Source organism: Musca domestica, unplaced genomic scaffold, assembly GCF_030504385.1.
Source record: "Musca domestica strain aabys unplaced genomic scaffold, Musca_domestica.polishedcontigs.V.1.1 36, whole genome shotgun sequence".
Taxonomy (NCBI): Eukaryota; Metazoa; Arthropoda; class Insecta; order Diptera; family Muscidae; genus Musca; species Musca domestica.
In genome coordinates this window covers 7,044,061-7,069,692 of record NW_026712318.1, presented here as the reverse complement: position 1 = coordinate 7,069,692, position 25,632 = coordinate 7,044,061, and the positions used below count along the sequence as shown (strand labels likewise).

At 36.9% G+C, this 25,632-nt stretch overlaps 1 protein-coding gene across 1 annotated transcript in view; it reads right to left on the bottom strand.

Moving 5' to 3' along the window:
* The window catches only part of LOC101893499 (sialin-like), a 175,140-nt gene extending 151,293 nt beyond the window's left edge, over positions 1 to 23,847 (bottom strand). The window contains exons 1-4 of the mRNA XM_059125941.1: positions 23,789 to 23,847; positions 20,327 to 20,597; positions 19,745 to 20,268; positions 19,481 to 19,670 (exon numbers count right to left, since the gene is read on the bottom strand). Coding sequence (XP_058981924.1) covers positions 19,481 to 19,670; positions 19,745 to 20,268; positions 20,327 to 20,572 — 960 coding nt within the window. The 5' untranslated portion in view covers positions 20,573 to 20,597; positions 23,789 to 23,847. The remainder of the gene's footprint in view (positions 1 to 19,480; positions 19,671 to 19,744; positions 20,269 to 20,326; positions 20,598 to 23,788) is intronic.
* Positions 23,848 to 25,632: the final 1,785 nt, after the last annotated feature.

Sequence of the window (25,632 nt, the reverse complement as noted above, 5' to 3'; positions counted from 1 at the left end):
ACCGAATTTAGCCGTATATTAAGGTCTGTACGACGACGTGGACCTGCATAAGCAACTTTTCTCATAAGCTATTACAATATTCAAATGCGAATTTTGAAAAAAAATCTGTTTATAATGTAGCTAAAATCATCAAAATTCCGAATATAGGGAGGAACCATGGGAGTTGTAAAGCGTGGACCTGCACATACAATTTTTTTGTCATAGGCTGTAGTATCCATTACGAACTTCAAATACCAAATTTGAAAATCATCAGAATACTAAAATCATCAGAATACTGAATATCGGGGGGTACCGTTATATGGGGGCTATACGAAGAAGTGGACCTACATGATCCATTTTCTGTTTTATGCTGTAGTGTCTATTACGAACTTCAAATTCCAAATTTGAAATAATTCCGGTAAATAATGTCGCTAAAATCATCAGAATACCGAATATCGGGGGGTACCGTCATATGGGGGCTATACGAAGAAATGGACCTGCATAGCCCATTTTCTGTTTTATGCTGTAGTATCTGTTACGAACTTCAAATACCAAATTTGAAACAATTCTGCTAAATAATGCTACTAAAATTATCGTTATATGGGGGCTATACGAAGACGTGGACCTACATGGCTATGGTGGAGGGTAATAAAAAGGGAAAATAAAGTAGAGGAGCAAAGAGATAGTAATATTGAGAAGATTATTTAGAAGTGAAGAGTATCCACGAATTTCGAGTCGTTGTTAGCCATTTTAGTCTTCTGGCTGGCTAAAAAATTACTCTTGGCTCTGATTCGGATTGTGAAGGTAAGTCATGCAGGATTTGCTTACCCGTGAGCCACTGTCTGACTCCACAAAGAGTTGGACAATGGCAGAGTAAGTGCTCCGCAGTTTCTATCTCATCCTCGTCTAATTTACACTGACCTGTAATTAAGCCTACCACAAGTTTTAGGTCGGATTTCGCCATGGAAGTGAGCGATGGAGATCTCCTTTGTTTGATTACTGATCAAATTTTCTTGGAAGCATTTCAGTCCCTTACTTTCGCCCAATTATGTTGAAATCTCCCGGAGTAATATTTGTGTATTACATGAAAGAAGTGACACAAGGGTGGCTTCAGCGAGCTCTCAATCTCTAAATCATTTGACTCGGAGGCACGTCTTGTCCATTCATCTGCTGATTCATTTTCAGAGATGTTGCTGTGGCCAGGAACTCAACAAAGCTTGATAAAGGACTTAACTTTTTTTCAGAGAAATTCTGCAACCCAGAGCTGCCATTGATTTGATGTTGAATGAATTTAGCGCTTTCAGGGTCGCTTGCCTATAGACATATATAGTCACCGGTCTGTTCATTTCAACTTTCATCAGCAATTCTACGGTTTTCCTGATAGTGAACCATAGGTATAGATAGCTATACCGCTGAAAGATGCTTGGTATGTGGATGTCCAGTTTTTCGAAGTCTAGCCCAGGTGATATATATTCACTGGTCACAATCCGACCTCCTGTGTTCTTCACATACATTGACCAAGTTCATAGAGTCTCTGAGCACATCTTGCTGCCTGCCTGTTTCTCTATAAATAGACTTAAGGGCTTCAAGTTGAGTAGGGTGTCCAAAGCAGATTGAGGTGTGCTCCTAAGTGCACCTGTAATTAATAGAGATGTCATTCTTTGGACTTTGTCAATGGTTTTGTTGAAGGAAGCCATCGCTAGAGAGTATCACCTAACTAATCCTCCATAAGTCAGAATCGGACGGACAACTGACACATCTAACCATTTGATGATATACGTCTTCAGCTCCCAGCTCTTTCCTATGGAGTTTTGCAGGAGTAGAGTGCTTTTTAGTTCCTCTTAGCGCGCTCCTCGATGATCCTCTTCAAGTTAAGACGCTGCCATGGTCGCTCGAGGATGAAAGTGAGATATTTGGCTTCATAAAAAACACTCAACGTGACTCCATCTAGCAAGGGTGGTGTGGGGGGAGGTACCAGAAGAAGTAGGCCGATATTCACCATCTTCATAACATATATTGTGTGTGTGCAGAGCTTGAAAAAAACCGGATGCTCATTTAGAGTTTTGCAAACTTCATAGCTATTTAAAATTTTCACCTTTGTGGAGGTATATCCCGATATATAGATTTTGTCTTAATAAAAATATTGGGGTGTGCGGAATTTGAAGACTATCGGACTCTTTAATCACATTCTATAAGAGTAACAATTATTCAAAAATGTACCCTTTGTTGGAAAGGTTCTTGATCGAGTGGACCATTTGTCCATTTTCGCACCTAACCTGGCACTTATGCAAATATTAGGATTTACAAAGTTGGAGGAATATCGGATTATCCTTTCTCTTTCTGTGCAGTAACATGTTTTCTTTTTTTTTGAAAAGGTCGGCAGCTTGTTGGGGAGTTACCAGAAGGAGTGGACCGATATTGCCCATCTCCAAACTCGGTCTTGTTTGATAGTAATATTGAACCAAATCGGAATCTCTCTTCGAGGGTTATCGTGCGCACCAGCCAGACAGACAGACAGACGGGCATGGCTATATCGACTCCAAATGTCCTGAAATGGATTTGGTCCAAAGAGACCTAGGGTCTAAGACTGTTATTACGATGAGGCACGTTTTGGCCGTATCAAATGATGTATACCCTGTCTAGCCATATGGCTGATGGTATAAAAAGTACTACATACTACTAAATTTTGTATATGGGGAAGGATGGAATATGAAATCTATAATGTGGTAATGACACTTGTTAATACCTTATACTAGTTGATACCGATAACAATAAGTTAAGCAAATGAAAAAGCAGTTAGTTTGGAAGGATCGAACTTTGAGTGGCTTCCATCACTTGGATAGATTTGCAAATTTTCAAAAAGATGTCCGATGAAATATATTGCTAAAATCATAAAAATACCGAATATTTTGGGGCTACCCGAATGTTGCTCTGCGGTATTTTGGCCCATTCCCGGCGAAGCGCTTGCTTGAGGTGATCGACACTTTGGTATTTTTTAGTGCCCACCTTGCTTTCCAAAATACTCCAGACACAATAGTCCAACGGATTGGTATCCGTAGATTTTGGTGGCCATTGTGCGCTGGCAATTTTGTAAACATTCCTGGGTGGCGCGTGCTGAGTGCGATGGTGCTGAGTCCTGCAGTCCAAGAATGTCCAAAGTCTGCGGCCAAAATGTTTGCGTGCCCAAGGCCTTAATACACCCTCCAGAATATTTTCGCGATAATATTCGGCATTTTTTCTGATGCAACGGTCGATTAATGCGTGCGAAGAACGACCATCGGCTGTTATGGAGGCCCTTGAGTTCTGTCTTGAAGTCTCTTTGACTGCTGGACAACGAATGTACTCTCATCGGAGTTCGGCAGTTCACCACTTTCGGCCAAGCGAAGCAACTCTTTAGCTCCTTTGAGTACATATTTTTCTGTCGATGGCTTTACCCCGAGCTCATTTTTCAATATTTGACGAATGGAATATTGCGATATGTTCAGCTCACGAGTCATTTTTCGGCCACTGCGACGCGGGTTTCGATCAAGTCGCTTCTTTACTTTTCGAACCATTTTTGCTGATGTTGCTGTGTTCTTCCGTTCACATCCTTGACGTCGGGCTACGCTACCAGTATCACGTTAACTAGTGATGGTACGAGATACGAATGATTTATTGACATTGAAATGCTAGAGTGCTCTAACGATAGCAACTTGTGGTTTTCCAGCCAAATATAAAGAAATCTCACTATCACGCTTGAATTCCATCACGAATAACTTGTTTTCTGGAAAATTCTCACCAAAATGCTTTTGTACTCTTGTAAACAATATAATGAGCTGTCGCTGGAATAATTTTAACAGCTGTCGGATGAGTGGCTTAGAAATGAGAGCAGTCTGAAGTTGGTTGCAGTTTTTTCATCTCACCCTGAATATACTTTGTGGGATCTACAGTACATATTTTGAGGAGTTACAAGACAAACTTAATATACCCTCCATAGTATGGTAGAGGGTATTAAAAGTGCATTGTGGCAATAGAATACTTTGGTATTCAGTCTTCTCTCAATGTGCGTTTTCTGCATTACGAAACTGCTAGTCGAAAATTTGCAACAAAAATTCAACCCTTACATCGCTGTTGAAGTGATCCAAGTTCACAAATTTTGCATTCCATATTCGTTTCATTAACACATAACATTTATTTGGCCAAAACGCCAAGATGCCTTATTTAGCTAAAAAAATTTATTACCAATAATGGCTTTAATAAGTACACAACTCTCAATTTAATCGGACACTAAATGTGATAAATACAAATTTTGAACAAACGTTTAGCCCCTATTTATCTTAAGAGCATCCTTTGTGCTTGTCCCAAAATGCCATGTCCATTAATCCTTAAGGAGAATTTTGGGAGAACTTATACCTACCAGCATCTAAAATTTATTTAATAGAGAGTGTCATGTCAAACATATTGTCAATTTATAAAGAGTAGTTTTTTTTTGTTTTTGTTTGCCAACGACGACGACGACGACATTGTTGACTTTTAACTAAGAAAAATTAGTTATTTAAATTGTACAACATGTTTGTACGTTGCTCAGACATGACAGCTACAACATGATGATGCTGCTGCTGCCGTTGCTTCTGCCGACCAACCAACACCATACCAATGGGGGGATTGGGTGCTCAACCTGCGCACATACAACCAACATTTGTGCATCATCTTTTCTCATTGAGCAGAGATTTGTAGCTCCAACTCGTAAAGTTAGGAAACCGAAAAGATTAACCAACAATTTTAAGGTCTGCATTCAGGTGACACCATTTGGGAGGTGTTGTGGTGGGACAAAGTTATGCCTGGTCGTTCATTCGTTTGTTCATCTGCTCCGAGCAGTGAGCCACTTCAACGGTGACAAGACAAATCACCAGAGTTTACATGCAATAATTGTTTGACAAATATTGAACTTGTTGCCGACGATGTGCACTTCTTCTTCTTCTTTTGTCTTATGCTTGGTTACAAAGCAACCGCATGATGATGATGATGATGACAACGATTATTATTACTTTTATTGAAGTTTAATATTTTCCACAGTGACAGTGGAAATCCTAGGTTTGGTGGGATCTTTTGTCAAGTTAAAAAAAATTTGGTTTTTTGGTAACAGAACTTACGGGGAATTTAGGAAAATTGAGTTAAAGAAACTTGGCTGGAGTGGATAATAGAAGAAAATACCCTTAAACTATCGTATATAGAAAAAAAAAAAAAAAAAAACTCCTGAAGTTATTTTATTAAGAGTGATTTTCAAGAGCTATTAGAAAGTTTTCAAAAAGAGAATGGTTTTCTAACATTTGGAAGGAATTTGAAAAATGTCATAAAACTTCCGGAAAATACCACTAAAATGAAAACTGTAATATGGAGACTATACGAAGACGTGGATCTGCATACGAAATTTCCATAGGCTGTAGTAACCATTAAGTTTTCCCAATACAAAATTTGAAACGATTCCGTCGAATAATGTTGCTGAAATCATCAAAATAGCGAATATCGGGATGGGGGCAATACGAAGACGTGGACCTGTATACAAAAATGGCTGTAGTGTCAAGGTTGGAAAGTAGGTTGAGAACCGTGCTAAATGGTACTAAATTTGGAACAGTTTGGTTTAGGGTGAACGAATGAAGCTGAAATTGAAATTGCGTATTGGTGTCCCTGTTTTTGGTAGGTTTGTGATAAAGGTAGGTTTATGAGAAAAGTACTAAATGATACTAAATTTGGTATTGGATAGAGTGATAGAGATAAAATTTTGAAATTTGCTATTTAGATTACTGATGGTATGTGTTGGAGTTTTGGCGGTGTTTTGAAAATGCGTCCCATATTTGTACGAAAAGTACTAGATGGTACTGCAATTGGCATTGGGTAAAGGGATAGGACTGGAATCTTCTAATTTGATATTATGGGCTTTGTTGGTGTCCGTGGTTAGGATATACAGGGTTGCCCATATTCGACGGACCCATGTTTTTTTTCATTCAAATCGACGAGGCTTGTCCGCAGGCAACATTCTTTGCGTCAATTGAATTTTGTACGGGAACAAATGCAATTCAATGCGCATAATCCTATCCTAATGTTCTTGAGGACCTCTCAACACTGGCTCGTACGGCAGCGATATTCTCGGCCGATCGCCTTGGTCGACTTTTATATGGTCTCTTCGGATTAGAAAGAGCCTTACCATCCGAAAATTTTTCGTATAAACGTTTAATGGTGTTCTTAGAAGGCTTACTTCTCACATTTGTTAATGTTTTAAAAGCACGTTGAATTTTCACGATTGATTTCTTCTTTTGAATGTAAATTTCAACTATTTCAGAGCACTCGCGTGGCGTGTATTGGTTTATGGTAAAAATCTGCTTGGACTGATGCTTCAAACGCGGTATGTCATTAAGCGATGTGACATCTCTGTCAAAAGTTATGGCGTTGCCAGATGGGTCCGTCGAATATGGGCAACCCTGTAGAGGTAGAATTCCCAATAACTAACTGTTCAACAAGATCAAAGTGCTACTAAATTGGGTACTGGGTCAAGGGATAAACCTGAAATCTTGCAAAATTGTTGGTATCTGAGGCTGAGATATGGATTTTTTCTTTCTTGAAAATGCGTGCTATAATTGGAACGCATGAAGTGGATTTGGGAATGCCTACCATGATTGTTCGAAAAGTACTAAATAGTAATAATTTTGCCGTTGAGTGAATGGAGAGTACTTGAATCCTGAAATTAACACATTGAGGTCACTTTTTGTTTGTATGATTTGCAAGTGAAAAAGCACCCTCTACCATTTGGAAGGATTTTTTTAAATATCACAAAAAATATTTAAAATTTAAAAAAAAATCTAAAATCATAAAAATGTCGAATATAGGAAATAATCAGTTTATATATTGGATCCTATACGAAGACATGGCCATGTCCATGAAATTTTTGCCATAGAACATTACGATATTCAAATTTGAAACTTGAAATAATTCCGACAAATAATACCGCTTATATGATCAAAATACCGAATAAAGGAGGTACCGTTATATGTGGGCTATACGAAGATCTGTATGAGCAATTTTCTATCACTGTATGTAGTACCCATTACAAACTTAAAATACGAAACTTGAAACGATTCCGTAGGATAATGTTCAAAATATCGATTAAATGGAGGAACCAATATATGGGGCCTATACGAAGACATAGATGGAGGATGTAGTACCCATTAGGAACCTCAAACTCCGAATTTGAAACATTTCCGGTTAAAAGTGTGAAAAAAATTATCAAAATACCGAATACATGGATGTACAGTTATATGGGGACTATACCAAGGATAATGGGAACACATTCTGCAAATTTAAAGCCAATTCGGATTAAAATTTTGACAAAATATCCAAAAACCTTAGATATATCTGTCAAAAGTTCTGCAGACATCTGAGTAAAATTTTATCAACCGGAAGCTAGAGTAGTTTCCTCAGACGGACATCGCTAAATCGACATAGCAACGACGATCTAGCGATGTCCGTCCGTCTGTCTGTCTGTCTGGCTGGTGCGCACAGTAACTCTCCAAAGGAGTATCCGGTTTGATCCAAACTTGGTACATCGTAATATTATTGTCAAACTTCGACTTCGGAGATGGGCAATATCGGTCTCCTCCTTCTGGTACATCCCACACAAAATGTCAAAATTTTTAAAGAAAATAGTTTACTGCACAGAATGAGAACGGATAGTTCGATTTTGGTCCAAATTTGCGAATACCCATATTTGCTTCAGTGCTAGGTCAGGTGATGACAATATCGGTCCACCCTACCAAGAACATCCCCCAAAAAGGGTCAAAATTTTGAATAATTATAACTCTTATAAAACTAGATATATATGTCCGATTCTCTTAAATTTTCACACATCACAATACTGTTATTGACACAAGGCCTGGTATGCAGATGGAATATATCGGCCCACTCCTTCTGGCACCTACACCACAAAGGGTTACAATTTTGAATATTCATGAAGCTTATAAAACGCGAAATTAACATTCGATTCCATTCAGACTTGGCACATCTCAATATTTTCATTAACTCAACAGATCTGTTATTTATATATGGTACAGATCAGACCATTTCTTCTTTTACCTCCCCCACATAGGGTTCAAGACTTTTAAAATCAAAACGCTTAAAAAAACGAGATAAGCATCGAACTCTCTTCAAATGTTACACATCCAAATATTTTTGCTAACCCAACATCTATTGCGAAGATAATATATATCTGCCAACCCCTTCTGGCACCTTACCACCAAGGGTTCACAATTTCCAATACTTATATCTGACATAACTTGGGAAATAATTCGGCGATTCTTACAACTTATCAATCTATATATTTCTCTTAACCAGAAATAAATAAGCATAAGTAATTTATCAAAATTTATGATTTCGCATAAACGTGGATATAAATCTTCAATTTCCCCATATCCTGTATAAAGTAGAGGAGGTAGTCGATATAGTTCAAATCTGGCAAAGGGTCAACAGTTTGAATAGTCATAACTCAAAGCTGGCGGTATAAATCTGTCGGCAAAATCGACTGATATTATTTTAATTGTTTTATTATAGTGTACTAGCTGGCCCGGTCCGCGTTGCCGGCCCGTAGTTTTTGTCTATTATGCATATATTCCCAAGCATAATTATTCACAGATATGACTGATATAAGTGTTCACGTACATGTCGATTTAAAGTGTTTTAAAATACCTGTACCCATTTTTAACCAGTGGGCTTCAATATTTAAACCGTGGGCTTCAACTGTGTGGATGTGCTATACAAATCTATTAAAAAGTATATATCAATCTTATCGCCATATAAGGGATCAAATTAATTTTTAATATGGTAAAAATCGTAGCAAAATCTTCCAGTCAAATGAGCAGTAATTTGGAATTTGCTGTATTTTGTATACTACATAATTGAGGGCTGAATGATTTAAGAATAGCCAAAGTTAATTACTTTTTTAAACCCATTAGCAACTTAGATTGTGCATTAGAGTCCTCATAAGTCCCCCTAACCATGTCAGTCTGTTTGTCCGCCAAAAGGTGGACTTGAGAGGGTATTATAACATGGATAAAAATTCTAAAATTTGTAGATATGTTGAAATTTTAGTGTAAGATTTTCACCCCCCTAATACGCATTATTAGCCAAATTCTTTGAAATGTGGTTAAATTAGGAGGTACCTACATTGAAAACTTTCTTCTACCCCTTATAATCCAAGATGACAAATAGAGGCCAAATCAAAAATATAGCAGAACAATATAGCATGTCATAGCATTTCGCGTGATTTAAATAAATAAAAATAGTTTTATCCACCTCATAATTGCGGGCAGAATGATAAGATGGGAATTAATTTTATTTGCCATTTAAATTGTAAGTTGGAGACCCCTTAAAGTCCATATTTTCATCATAGGGTAATTCAATGATGATTAAACAAATATTCGGTCCCGTGCTACTTTCTTATATTTGTAATTTGTTCATGTTTCCACAATTTATTTCATATGGATGCACATCCCAAATCTACGTTCCCAACCAATATTCTCTTGGGGGTTAAAAATTCAATAGAATACAAAATTTTCTTTTCTGACCACACATTAGATGTGAAAGTGGACTTGGGGATACTCCAATGTGGGGACTTTACTTAAATAAATTCCTATGTGGCAATTATCTGTATGATGGTTCCCTACCCCAGGGTGGCATAAATAAAATTTTTTAGCCAAATCAATTGATGAATGTGGTCAATACCAATATGGGCCCTACTCTGAAAATTTCAAATTTTATGCGAAGAGGTTATCTACCCCCTTAGAAACAAAAATGTCAAATAAGGACCAAAAAATGAAAAAAGTGGCCGGCCAAGACCCCAAAAATAACTTAAATCATAGATGGTTATATAAATATGAAATCGGGTTGTTCCCTTATCCATGAGTTATGATCGATATAAAGACCTGCAAAAGTGATTTTAGGTATTTTGAATGTTTGGGAAGAATTTCTGGAAGGATATAAAACCTTTTCTTACTAAAAGTCCCATTCGCTCTACTATTTTCCACCTTTTATTTCAATATTGGTATATTACTTATTATTCTCCCAAAGAATTTTGCATTTTGAGCTCTCATTGGACGGATCATTGTCACGCTTTGAAATGAGCCCCATTAAGCTTTTTCGGTCATTTTTGTTTGTTTAAACGTGTTCGCATCTTCCAGCTAACCCACGATGTAGGCCCTGGAGTTGAAAGGTAGATGTCAGTTAACATCCTATTTCGCACTTATTTAATTTTTTTAGTGAAAAATTATTCTTTATTTTGTTCACAAAAAAAAAAATTGACAAAAAAAAAGAATAACAAATTGAAAAAGTCTTCAAATTTTTCGCTGATTTTTTACAGCAAATGTTTTAAGATCCTTCCTTACAAAGTTTGTCAATAGAATGTACTATTACTTTAAAATTCGATTCCATTGAAAATGTTTTTTTGATTTTTGCAATGAGATCTCTTTTTCATGATTTTTCAGCGATTTAGAAAAAGTAATTATCTTTTAACTTTGGTGTGACCGCGTTAAATTATTTCGATATCATCTATTCCGTTTCGCCACCACATAATTCGCTACTACACTTCCATGTAACCCGCCATCAATTTCAGTTCTCAAGAAATCAAGTCAATTAAATAAATTGGTATAAATATTCGAATTCAAAAATAAAATATAAAAAAACACTACAAATGTACATTAGAAAAAAGTAAGTCAAAATGGAAAAAAATCATGCAAAATAAAACACTATTACTATTGTACATTTGAAAAGTTAAAATGAAAATGTTAATATATCACATTTTTACGCGATTTTTTTGGATATTATCCTTTTCGGAGAGTAGACAACTCCGAATTTGTGTGAATCGTTAAAATTAATCCAGCGGTTCTTAAGTTATAAGCGTAGTAACTAACACAACTTACATTTATATATATTTATTATTATTATTATTTATTTATATATTATATATATAATATAAGATTATTTACCGATTGAATTACAAGGAGTCAAAGAAAATTCGTACTACAATATTGATTATTACTTTTGACCATGCCTCGTAATGTATGACCAAAAACAAACAGGTTGAAAGTAGTAATCCTAGTTATTGCTGCCAAAGAATTATGTTTATTTTGCCGGAGAACTTTGTTCTTGTCATTGCTGCTGTCGTTTTTGCTGCTCATCTTAAGGCTTGAACGGAATGTAAACATTTGTCACAAACCCATGCCGAAGTAAGAATTCCACAGACAACAAATAATGATGCTGTGGCTATTTATGGTTCGTTGGTGTTTGTTTTGAAGTTCAACATGAACTGTTACTATTTGTCTAGCCAATAACCTTCTGGTTGAACAATAGACAAATCATCATCAATAATGTCGAAAAGATGATAAACAAGAGTGTACTCATATTTGTATAGATGTAACTAAATCTGTTCGCAAAAGGTTAATGTCAAACATAAAATAAGTCCACAACATTTCAGATGTGCATTCCATGAGTAAGTAGGGAATTAATTTACATTATTAAATAATCCGTCCATACCAAATGGTGTCCTGATAAAAAAATAAAAAAAAAATAAACACCAGTAAAGAAAGTCTTAAAATCGGGCGGACCGACGGCGCGGGAGGAATATCCTCCTCTGAATCGATTTCTACTAAATTTGTCGAGGCATTTTTATCGTTAATACCAAATAACATTGCTATAGTGTGCATGATATCACTTCAAGAAGGATTGTATTTAAAACAAGTAAAAAAACATTAAGTTCGGCCGGGCCAAACTTTTAATACCCTCCTCCTTAGGGTAAAGGAAACATTAGAAGAAATGTGGCAAAAACCATCAAAATACCGAATATCGGGAGGTACCGTTATATGGTGGCTATACCAAATCGACTAGCCACACGAACTGAGACCCATTATGATCTACAACTGCCAATTTTCAGAGAAATTCTTGAAAAAATGTTTCAAAACCATCAAAATACCGAATATTGGGAGGTACCGTTATATGGGGACTATATCAAAACGTGGACCTATACATACAATGTTTCTCCACACGAACTACGACCCATAATGACCCACAAATACCAATTTTTAGACAAATCAGTGAAAAAAAAAGTGGCAAAAACCATCAAAGTACCGAATATCGGGAGGTACCGTTATATGGGGTCCATACCAAATCATGGACCCATACATGCAATGTTTCGCCACCGGAGCTGGAACCCATTCGCCACCGGAGCTGGAACCCATTATGATCAACAAATACCAGTTTTTTGACAAATCCGTGAAAAAATGTGGCAAAAAAAAAATAAATAAAATACCGAATATCGGGAGGTACCTTCATATGAAGGCTATACCGTTTTTAATACCAAGCAATGTTTTGCCACAGGCACAGGGACCCGTTATGACCTACAAATACCAATTTTCAGACAAATCCGTGAAAAAATGTGACATAAATTATAAAAATGCCGAATATCGGGAGGTACCGTTATATGGTGGATATACCAAATCGACTAGCCACACGAACTGAGACCCATTATGATCTACAACTGCCAATTTTCAGAGAAATTCTTGAAAAAATGTTTCAAAACCATCAAAATACCGAATATTGGGAGGTACCGTTATATGGGGACTATATCAAAACGTGGACCTATACATACAATGTTTCTCCACACGAACTACGACCCATAATGACCCACAAATACCAATTTTTAGACAAATCAGTGAAAAAAAAGTGGCAAAAACCATCAAAGTACCGAATATCGGGAGGTACCGTTATATGGGGTCCATACCAAATCATGGACCCATACATGCCACCGGAGCTGGAACCCATTCGCCACCGGAGCTGGAACCCATTATGATCAACAAATACCAGTTTTTTGACAAATCCGTGAAAAAATGTGGCAAAAAAAAAATAAATAAAATACCGAATATCGGGAGGTACCTTCATATGAAGGCTATACCGTTTTTAATACCAAGCAATGTTTTGCCACAGGCACAGGGACCCGTTATGACCTACAAATACCAATTTTCAGACAAATCCGTGAAAAAATGTGACATAAATTATAAAAATGCCGAATATCGGGAGGTACCGTTATATGGTGGCTATACCAAATCGACTAGCCACACGAACTGAGACCCATTATGATCTACAACTGCCAATTTTCAGAGAAATTCTTGAAAAAATGTTTCAAAACCATCAAAATACCGAATATTGGGAGGTACCGTTATATGGGGACTATATCAAAACGTGGACCTATACATACAATGTTTCTCCACACGAACTACGACCCATAATGACCCACAAATACCAATTTTTAGACAAATCAGTGAAAAAAAGTGGCAAAAACCATCAAAGTACCGAATATCGGGAGGTACCGTTATATGGGGTCCATACCAAATCATGGACCCATACATGCAATGTTTCGCCACCGGAGCTGGAACCCATTATGATCAACAAATACCAGTTTTTTGACAAATCCGTGAAAAAATGTGGCAAAAAAAAAAATGAAATACCGAATATCGGGAGGTACCTTCATATGAAGGCTATACCGTTTTCAATACCAAGCAATGTTTTGCCACAGGCACAGGGACCCGTTATGACCTACAAATACCAATTTTCAGACAAATCCGTGAAAAAATGTGACATAAATTATAAAAATGCCGAATATCGGGAGGCACCGTTATATGGGGTCTATACCAGAACGTGGACCGATATATCTCATTTTCAATACCAAGCATCCTAGACACAATACAAATTGCTTTGCTAAATTATGGCGCTCTACGTCAAATAATGTGGGCTGTATCGTGATTTCAACAGAGAGACAGACAGACGGACATCGTTAAATCGACTTAGAATTTTATGCTGATTATGAATATATATATATATATATATATATATATATATATTATGGGGTCCACGACGAATATTGAAGGATGTTACAAACGGAATGACAAAGTTAATATACCCTTCTTTCCAAGGTGGAGGGTATAAATATATATCGGATCCGGATATATCGGATAGATAGATATGAAAAATATATGTTATTTGATATGTTTTCCCGAATATCGTTACTACGGAGTACATATTATGGCTAAGCAGGGCAAATTCAAGAAATTGGATGAACAATATGTATGGGAGCAATAGCTATATCTGAACCGATTTCCACTAAATTTGACATACTGGTGTTTAGACTCAATTTGGTCGTAAGTACCAAATACCTTTCAATTTGGGCTAATAATACACATTTGGTGCACAATAAAAGGAAAATCGGACGGAGATGTATATGGGAGCTATATCCAAATATTAACCGATCACCATAAAATTTAGCAGAGGTATTTCTGAGCTACATTTGATATATCGTTGTTACAGAGTGCATATTAAGGCTGCGGAGGACAAAAATAATAAATCGGATGAACAATATATATGGGAGCTATATCTGAACCGATTTCGATCAAATTTGTCATACTTATTTTCAGGTCTAATTTGGCTGTATGTGCAAAATTCTATACTATTCGGGCTGATGTTACACGTTTGGTGCACAATAAAAAGCAAATCGTATGGAAGCTATATCTAAATTTTGAACGATTGTCTCCAATTTCAATAGGGTTCGTCCTGGGGCCAAACAAATGATTTGTGCAAAATTTCATCTGAATCTGGCAATAAATGCGACAGACAGACAGACGGACAGATGAACGGATAGACGGACGGACATGCATAAATCGACTCAGTATGTGATTCTATGCAAATCATCAGATTTCAGGGCAAAAATGTTTGTATGCGTGAAATTTTTAGAGAGTTGAATGCTTATTTCCCTTTTTTTTGAGTGTTATGTTTTTAAAAATCCTGAATCCCATTTGGGGAAAAACCAAAAAAAAAAAAAAAAAAAAAAAAAAGATCTCCACCTCCTTTATAACAGATTTTGTGTTGATAGAAATATTTAAATGTGCCAAGTTTGAATAGAATCTGATGTTAATTTCGCCTTTTATTAGCTTCATGGATATTCAAAAAATTTACCCATTGTGGGGGAGACACCAGAAGGAGTGGACCCTAATAGCGGATCTTGTGTTAGTAGATGTGTGAAATATGAAGAGAAGCGGAAGCTTATTTCGGATTTTATAATCGTTTTGGTTATTCAATCAGTTGACCCCCTTTGTGGGAGAGGTATCGGAAGGAATTGTCCGATCTCTACCTTCTTTATAATAGATTTTGTGTTGGTAGAAGTAATGAGATGTGTCAAGTCGGTATGGAATCGGATGTTAATTTTGCGTTTTATGAGCTTCATAGATATTAAAAAAAGAGGTACCAGAAGGAGTGGACCGATATATCTTCACATCTTCACACCAGATCTTTTGTTAATAGAAATATTGTGATGTGAGAAATTTGAAAACAACCGAACTCTTACAACACATTTTATAAAAGTTATAAGTATTTGATGGAGTGGACCGAAATTGATGCAAATATTAGGATTTGCAAAGTTTCTGTGAAGTAGAATATTTTTGACATTTAGTGGAGGAGGTAATGGCACGATGTTCAGGTCATTAGGACTGATATTGGCCATTTAGCGCACAATTAACCCGAAATCGGTTGAAGATATGTATGGCAGCTATATCCAAATCGAAACCGATCTTGATAAAATTTGGCAGAGGTATTTCTGGGATGTATCTGATATTTGGTACAAAACATCTTTGTTGTGGAGTGCATACTATGCATGTGAAGGACTTAAAACCCCAAATCGGATGAAATAAATATTTTTGGAAGCTATAGCTGTACTTGCTTCTAAACTGATTTCGGTAAGATGTACCAAAATTCAGATCATTGGGACTTATATTGGTCATTTGGTGCACGATTAACTCGAAATCGATTGAAGATATATGAGAGCTATATCTAAATCTCTAAATAACCAATTTTAGTAGGATTCATTCTTGAGCCAAGCAAATATTGTTTGCAAAATTTCATCTCAATCAGATAATAAATACGACCTGCATTTAGTTCACAAGAATAAATTGACCAAGGACCGACCGACATGCATATATCGACTCAGAAAGTGATTCTATGAATATCCTCAGAAATAACTATTGCACTATCTCGGTTCCTTCTCCATGTTACAAACAAATGCAGAAAGACATAATACCCTTATTACTATGTGGTGTAGGGTACAAATTCGGACTTGCGCGGACAATTTGCTGTCATAGGCTGTAGTAGGTACCGATTTATGGGGATTATACGAAGACGTGGACCTGTACAGACAATTTTCTGTCTTAGGCTGTACTATGCATTACGAACTTCAAATACCATATTTGAAACAATTCCGGTGAATAATGTCGCTAAAGTCATGAAAATACAGAATATCGGGAGGTACTGTTTTATGGAGGCTATACCAAAACGTGGACCTACATCAACCATTTTGAAGACCAAAAGTCCTGCAGACATAATATACACTAGAGTAAAATTTTATTAATCTACTTCATTTCGTTCGGAAGCAAACGGATATCATTTTATGCTGATCAAGAATATATATACTTTGTGGGGTCTAAAATGTCTATTTCGAGGTGTTACGAAACGGAATGACAAACTTAATATACCCTCCAATCTATGGTGGAGGGTATAAAAACGATTATAAAATCTGAAATAAGCATCCTGTTCTCTTCATATTTAACACATCCCATTATTTCTACTAACACAAAATCTGCTGTGAACATGGAATGTATCGGTCCACTCCTTCTGGTACCTCCACCACAAAGGGTCAAAATTTTGAATAACACTGAAGCTCATAAAACGCGAAATTAACATCCGATTCCATTCAGATTTGGTACATCTCAATATTTCCATCAACACAAGATCTGTTATTAAGATGGTAGAAATCGGAGCAATTCTTCGGGTATCTCCGCCACAAAGTATTTAAAATTTTGAATAACCAAAGCGATCATAAAATCCGAAATAAGCAGCCGGTTCTCTACAAACTTCACACAGTAACCCAAGATCTGCTGTGAATATCGGATATATCAACGCACTCCTTCCACCCCAAAGGTTTCAAAATTTTGGAAAACACAACTCTCAAAAAATGTGAAATAAACGTCTAACTCTCCTCAAATGTCACCTATCCAAGCATCTTTGCTAACACAAAATACTGTGATGAAGACGATACATATCTGCCAACCCCTTCTGGTACCTCACCCACAAAGGACCACTACTTCCGATACTTATATCTGTCATAACTTTCCACAAATTTACATATCTCATATAAAGCATAAGAAGTCGACGGTATAGTTTTAATATTTATACCAGATTTAGGTCAGATACGAATTTGTCAATATTGGCCAAGTGCTGCGGAACCGCCCCCATAAAGCGTCATAACTCAAGGCTGAGGCTATACATCTATCGGCAAATTCGAATTATACTATTTTACTTTCTAACACTAATTTCATAATCTACTGGGTTTTCCTGCAATTATCGAAGATAGTTGAATTTTGTCGAACAGTGTAATAAAAACAAGTAAGCAAAAGCTACAGTCGAGCGGGGCCGACCATTGAATACCCTACAACACTATAATAAATGATACAGTTTATATAGGCTAGATACTCGAAAGAATTCCACAAGATATTGTGACAAATAATAAAAGAAAACCATCAGGTTTCGTTCTCTAATTTTCAAATAATAGCAACTTAAGCTAATTAGCTCATTTCCAATTTATTGGTAGATGTTGCATGTAAATGGTCTTCCTAGATCTGGAACCAATATTTCCCAAAGACCTATAATCTCTCAGAAGTGGCAAAAGGTTAACCTACTTATTATTGGTTTTTGACTGAAACGCATCTATATGAGATACAGACATTTGATTATATTCTTCCACGAAATCAGCGTTAACGAAATAGTCAGAAGTGCGTCTTTTCTGTATTCGTGAATTCTCCAAAAAGTCGCTGGAATGGACATTTTCGTATTTTGTCTATAAAAGTTGCAAACTCCTTCACACATTGAATATTTTTGGATGGCCATCCGAAACTGCTTGGTTTTTGCAATGTCCGGTAACCCCCATTCAAATGTGCCTGAGGATCGGGCAATAATTACGACCTGCTAACAATTTTGCAGTTTTTTGGTCCATTTCAACCCCTAAATATATGGCGATCATCTCCAAAAAGATTAGGTATCTATTCTGACCCTCATCTTATCCCCATGCAAAATTTCATAAGGATCGGGCCATAAATGCGATCTGTATATGATATCCTGATATCCTAACTACTTATATACAAAATGAAAATATGCCAAAAATACGACAAAACTAAAAAAATAAGAGAAAATGTTACAAATCCAATATTTTCATCTTTAGAGAGATATTTTTATGTGATTTTTAGACGTTTTTTCTTTCCTGCCAAGAGGCCATTCTGAATTAATGAGAACTGTTGAAATCAGTTCAGCCGTTCTCGACATATAAGAGATCTTTCAAGCATATCTTCTTTGATATACATATATATCGCACATATTTTGCTATATATCCGATTTGTTGGATGTTAACATCAATGTAAAGGTCAGAAGTAACCTTGTCATGGCTTTGTGATTTCGACAGGATTTAAAATATAAAAAGAGCTAAAGAGTTGCTTCGTTTGGCCGAAAGTGGTGAAATTGTCGAATTTGATTTTCTCTGATGAGAAAACATTCGTTGTCCAGCAGTTTATAAACAATCAAAATGATCGTGTTTACTTGCCAAAGAGGTCAGCTGAAAATGTGCACCTTCGGTTGGCCACCAGAACTCAAGCGCCGGCCATGGTGATGGTGTGGGAGGCCATAACATCCGATAGTCGCTCTCCGCTCGTATTAATCGACTGTGCCATCAAAATAAATGCCGAATGTTATAGCGAAAATATTCTTGAGGGTGTATTAAAGCTTTGGGCAGGCAAATATTTTGGCCGCCATAACAGCCGATAGTCGCTCTCCGCTCGTATTAATCGACCGTGGCATCAGAATTAATGCCGAATATTATCGGGAAAATATTCTGGAGGGGGTATTAAAGCCTTGGGCACGCAAATATTTTGGCAGCAGACCTTAGACATTCCAAGAGCACACAGCACCATCACACTCAGCACTCCAAGAATGATTACAAAATGAGGTTCCTCGCTTCATTTCAATCGTGCAATGGTATCCAAAATCTCTGGATACCATTCAGTTGCACTATTGTGTCTGGAGTATTTTGGAAGGCAAGGTTGGCACTAAAAAATACCAAAGTGTCGATCACCTCAAGCAAGCGCTTTGCCGGCAATGGGCCAAAATACCGCAGAGCAATATTCGGGCAGCGTGTGACGGTTTCATTGGTCGTTTGAAGGCCATAATTCGTACCAAAGGTCACCAATTCGAACAAATCTAAATTTATTCTAAAATTTGATGCTATTTCCGACATTTTTGGCTTTCATCAATAAAAAAATATATGTAATAATTATGACCTTTGACTTTGTTGCAGTTTTTTTTTTATCTCACCCTGTAAACTCGTTTGTATACTCACTGTAACCTCCACCAATGTCCCAACTCCACAATAGACATACATCATTACAAAACAGTAGATCATATAAACATAACCTCCAGGCCAAGCTCCCAAGAGAACGCAAAATATCGTACAAATAATGCCAGTTGAATAGGTTGCAATTTGAACCAGGATAACCAAGAAATAGGTATCTTGGGTGACTGTCAGAAATCTGAAATAAGAGAGAGGGAGAGAGAGAGAGCGACTGTTGCTTGCATTGCAAATGTAGCTTCGGGGCTAACTTACACCATATAACGCTGATGGAACTTGATCACCTCTTTTAGCATTTCGGTGGATTTCTTCACATTTTCCTCGCCATCCTTCTCCAAAACTTCATTCAGATCGAACATTTTGCAACGAAGTATGCCTTGAAATGTTACGATTTGTGTTATCGGTGTAAAAAATGCCATATCACCGGCATAGAAGCCAAAACCGCCAACCGCTATAAATGAGATTTGCACAATGCATGTTAGGAAAAAGCCCCTGGGTGTTGTGTGATCCACGCCCGGTATCAGACATTGTACAATCACTTGGTTCACATCGAACACCAAGGACCGCACTACTGTCACAGCGGCCATACCGATGACCAGCAAAACAGCAATGAAGGCACACAGCTTCATGATGTAGGAAAGCAAATGGATTCCCTTGTTTAGGTGGCGCTGATATCCGGTATGTTTCAATTCGTATTCCTCATAGATGTCATAGAGCTCGCCGATCAAAAAACGAAAATTTTCCTGCTGCTGAATGCAATTGAGAAGTTTGACAAAGCCCTATGGAAAAACAATATATGAAAATGGTTTTAACATAAAATATGGGTATGAGTCCCACCTGTACCAAGGTGCCGGCACCAATACTCAGAACCTGTAGTATAATTTTCCAATCACCCTGCACAAAGAATCCATCATATATGGTATAGGACATGAAGACGAAGGTTAATATTATTATAACAAATACTAGTACAGTCCGGACATTGATGCGATAGTCATGTTCCAAAACATTGGCGCCACAAATATCCGCACAAATCTTGGTTATGCGAACAATGGCCTTAAAACGATCCGATTGGCGATGAGTCATTATCGGTGTTTGCCTGATGTTAAATCTGAAATATATTAAAAATTCGAGATTTAGTCTTTTATACCATTGAAGGAACTTGAACTCCGTTATATGGAGGCTATACCTAATTTTTTTTCATAGGCTGTAGTAACCATTAGTATCTTCAATTTTAAAAATTTGAAGTAATTCCAGGAAAAATGTCGCTAAAATCATTAAAATTCCGAATATGGGGGGGGGGGGGGGGGGTTACCATTGCAAGGGACCGATATCGTATATCGTGGGCCTACATAGACAATTCTCTTCCACGGGGTGAAGTACTCAGAAGGGACTGCTTGTGTGGTTTTTAGCCAATTCCATTTGAAAAATCGGGGGATATACGATATCTTAGACCCATATGGCTTGCCCATATTCGACGGACCTTTGGGCCCTTTGGGCCCATTCCAATCGACGAGGCATGTCCGCAGGCAACATTCTTTGCGTCAATTGAATTTTGTACCAATCAATGCGAATAATCCGTTGTAAAGTGGACCGAGCCATGCCCAATTGCTGAGAACGGCGTTTTTGGGATGTTATTGGAGACCTCTCAACACTGGCACGTACGGCAGCGATATTCTCGGCCGATCGCCTTGGTCGACTTTTATATGGCCTCTTCGGATTAGAAGGTGCACTTCTCACATTTTTTTCACAATTGACTTCTTCTGTTGAATGTAAATTTCAACTATTTGAGAGCGCTCGCGTGGCGTGTATTGGTTCATGGTAAAAATCTGCTTGGACTGACGCTTCAAACGCGGTATGTCATTAAGCGATGTGACATCTCTGTCAAAAGTTATGGCGTTGCCAGATGGGTCCATCGAATATGGGCAACTATGTAGACAATTCTCTTTAAGAGAATAAAATGTCCTCATACAACTCTTTGTGTAGAATTTCAGATAATTCCATTGAAAAATTTAGCTAAAATTCTCAAAATTCCGAAAATCTGGTGTTACCGTTATATGGGGTATGTAAGATATCGTGAACCAATAGAGCTCATTTTCGAACGTGACCTGCTTGCAGATAAAAACTGATCTGTAGCAAATTTTAGCATCCTATCTTAATTCGTTTCGACTCTAGCGTGTGGTAAATCGTCTCGGAAATTTACTCTGATAAAAAATATACAGGATGAGATGAAAAAACTGCAACCAACTTCAGACTACTGTTATTTTTAAGCCACTTGTCCGACAGCTGTAAAAATTATTCCAGTCAAAGCTCAGCTCAGATCAGCCTTTATGCGTACAAAAGCATTTTATTGAGAATTTTCCGCAGAAAAATTTATTCGTGATGGAATTCAAGCGTGATAGTGTGATTTATTTACATTTGGCTGGGAAACCATAAATGTATATCGTTTAAGCCCTCCTCCATTTAAATGTGAATGAATCTTTTGTGTCTCGTATCATCGCTCTTTACCGTGATACTGGTAGCGTAGCCCGACGTCAAGGAAGTGGACGGAAGAAAACAGAAACAGCAACATCAGCAGAAATGGTTCGAAAAGTAAAGAAGCGACTTGATCGAAACCTGCTCGTGAGCTGAACATATCACAATATTCCATTCGGCAAATATTGAAAAATGAGCTCGGGGTAGAGCCATTAAAATTCGAAACAGTGCAAGAACATACACCGCAACAGAAAGAAAATAGACTCAAAAGATCTAAAGAGTTGATTTGCTTTGGCCGAAATTGGTGAACTGCCGAATTTGGTTTTCTTCGATGAGAAAACATTCGTTGTCCTCCAGCAGTTTGTAAACAAACAAAATGAGGTCAGCTGAAAATGTGTTTGCGCCAGCAGAATTCAGGCGCCAGCCATGGTGTGGGCCGCCATAACAGCCGATGGTCGTTCTCCGCTCATATTAATCGACCGTGGCATCAGAATAAATATTATCGAATATTATCGGGAAAATATTCTGGAGGGTATATTAAAGCCTTGGGCACGCAAACATTTTGGCCGCAGACCTTGGCCAATAAAATTAAAAAAAAAAATAAGTAAAAAAGCTGTAAGTTCGTACGGGCCGAACTTTGAATACCCTCCACCATTTGGTACAAATTTAACAATTTTCAAAAAAATCATCAAATTACCGAATATCGGGGGTACCGTTATATGGGGGCTATACGAAGACGTGGACCTACATGACTCATTTTCTGCCTCAGGATGTAGTATGCATTACGAACTTCAAATACCATAATTGAAACAATTCCGGTAAATAATGTCGCTAAAATCATCAAAATACCGAATATAGGGAGGTACCGTTATATGGGGGCTATACGAAGACGTGGACCTACATGACTCATTTTCTGTTTTATGCTGTAGTATCTATTACAAACTTCAAATACCAAATTTGGAACAATTCCGGTGAATAATGTCGCTAGAATCATCAAAATACCGCATATCGGGAGGTACCGTTATATGGGGGCTATACGAAGACGTGGACCTGCATGGCCCATTTTCTGTCTTAAGCCGTAGCATCTACTACGAACCTTAAATATTCATTTTGAAACAATTCCGGTGAATAATGTCGCTAGAATCATCAAAATACCGCATATCGGGAGGTACCGTTATATGGGGGCTATACGAAGACGTGAACCTACATAGTCCATTTTCAATACCAAAAGTCCTGCAGACATAGTACACATTTGAGTAAAATTTTATCAACCTACTTCATTTCATTCGGAAGCTTGAGTGATTTCAGACAGACGGATAGACAAACGGACGGACATTGATAAATCGACATAGAATTTTATGCTAATCAAGAATATATATACTTTGTTGGATCTAAAATGTATATTTCGAGGTGTTACAAGTGGAATGACAAACTTAATATACCATCCATACTATGGTGGAGGGTATAAAAATGTAAAAATTGTGGCATTTGACTTTGTTGCAGTTTTTGTTTATCTCACCAGAGTTTTGGTATAGTCGCCATATAACTGTGCCCCAAGAAATTCGGTATTTTGTGTTAGACTTTTCACCAGTATTGTTTCAAATATGGTATTCAGAGTTCATCCTATAATAGAAAATTTCTCTCCCAGATCTTGTGGAGAGTGAACTTTGTATAAACTAGCAAATCTGGCATTGAATTTATTACATTTCTGATCTCTATCAAAACTTTACAAAAATATTTTTATTCTGCTATTCATTTCAAGAATCTATAAGTTTTTATTTTATTATTATTTATTATATTTACGAATGTATTACACTATATATTCACCTTATTTCCCAAATATCTCAATTTATATTCTGATATCTATAGCTGATGTGGAATGACTAATGGCAACTGGTGTTATATAAAATGTAATAACTTCGTAATTGTAAAAGAATGTCATCGGTGTCGGCAATTAAAAACTAGTTCCAGTTAAATTGACATTTAATTGCATTGCAATTATATTTATTTTCTTTAAATAATTATCATTACTTTGCGTGTGGTTTTCTGTTTGCAAATATACCCAAGATCTGCTTTTTCATGACCTTGGAAGGGACACCTGTATGTGACATCGAAGTGTATTTTATAGTACAGATTGCATGACCTTCAAACCGTTTGAGGTCATCAGTACAAAATGTCCCTGTTTCAAAGCGTTTTATTCGATTTAATTGTCTACTGGAAGGCAGTGGATCGATATATTCCATCTACACTCTACAAACCAGTAAAGAAAGTCTTAAAGTCGGGCGGGGCCGACTTTATGATACCCTACACCACTTTGCTAATTTAGTAGAGCTCCGCATAACAATTAAATGCTTTTATGGAAGAATTCAATCATACACCCTATGACTATAATTATAATTTAAAATTCAAAGGACTAAATATGCCGAAGCATTTGTATCTTTTAAATTCGAACTTGTATTGCCCATTTGGTGCACAATTTATTTCAAATCGGATATAGATATATATGGGAGATATATCCAAATCTGAACCTATGTCGATAAAATTTCACAATGGTCTTTCTGAGCTGTATTTAATACATTTCCCCAAATATTGTTGTTACAGAGTGCATATCACGGCTGTGGAGGACAAAAATAACAAATCGGATGAACAATATATATGGGAGCTATAGCTATATCTGAACCGATTTGATCAAATTTGGCACACTTATTTTCAGGCCTAATTTGGTTGTATGTGCAAAATTCCATACTATTCGGGCTGATGTTACACGTTTGGCGCACAATAAAAGGCAAATCGGACGAAGATATATATGGGAGCTAGTGATACTAATGCCAAACTTTAGTCTTCCAACTCAATCCTTTAGCAAAATAACAAATTTAGTGCCATATAGAACTTTTTAGTAATCATTATGCGGAATTTTAAAACCGTTCACACAATACTAAATTGAGTACCTTTTAGGACCATTTGTACGTTTATTGAACGCATGTCCAAACCCAACTCTTTATCATAACCCTACCTATCAGCAGTGACATTTTAAAAGTCTAGATCTCTCCGTTCAACCCAATCCAAATTGTATCTAATTACCAATTTTACCAAAGCCAATTGTACAATTGTTGTACCCCTTGTTCACCTTTCCAAAAACATCTTCTTAGATCAACACTAATTTCCACACGTAATTTTTAAACCAAATTACAAGATTTCGGCTGTAACGTCCCAAAAGGTACGAAATGTAATGTTTTTAATATTTTTAGTACACTTCTCACTTTCGAAAACTACCTCTTGTAATTATACCCTACACCACAAGGTTGTCAGGGTATTTTGTCTTTGTGCATTTGTTTGCAACAGGCGAAAGGAAACGAGATAGACCCATAGTTCCTTTTGATGATCTGCATAGAATCACATTCTGAGTCCGTCCGTCCGTCTGTCTGTCTGTATTTTTGTAAACAAAGTACAGGTCGCATTTATTGCCCGATTCAGATGAAATTTTGCACAAATAATTTGTTTGACCCAAGGACGAACCCTATTGAAATTTGCTTTATATTGTGCACCGAACTTGTAATATCATCCCAAATAGTATGGAATTCTGCACGTACGACCAGATTGGTCCTGAAAATTAGTATGCCAAATTTGATCGAAATCGGTTAAAATATAGACATAGTTTCCATATATATTGT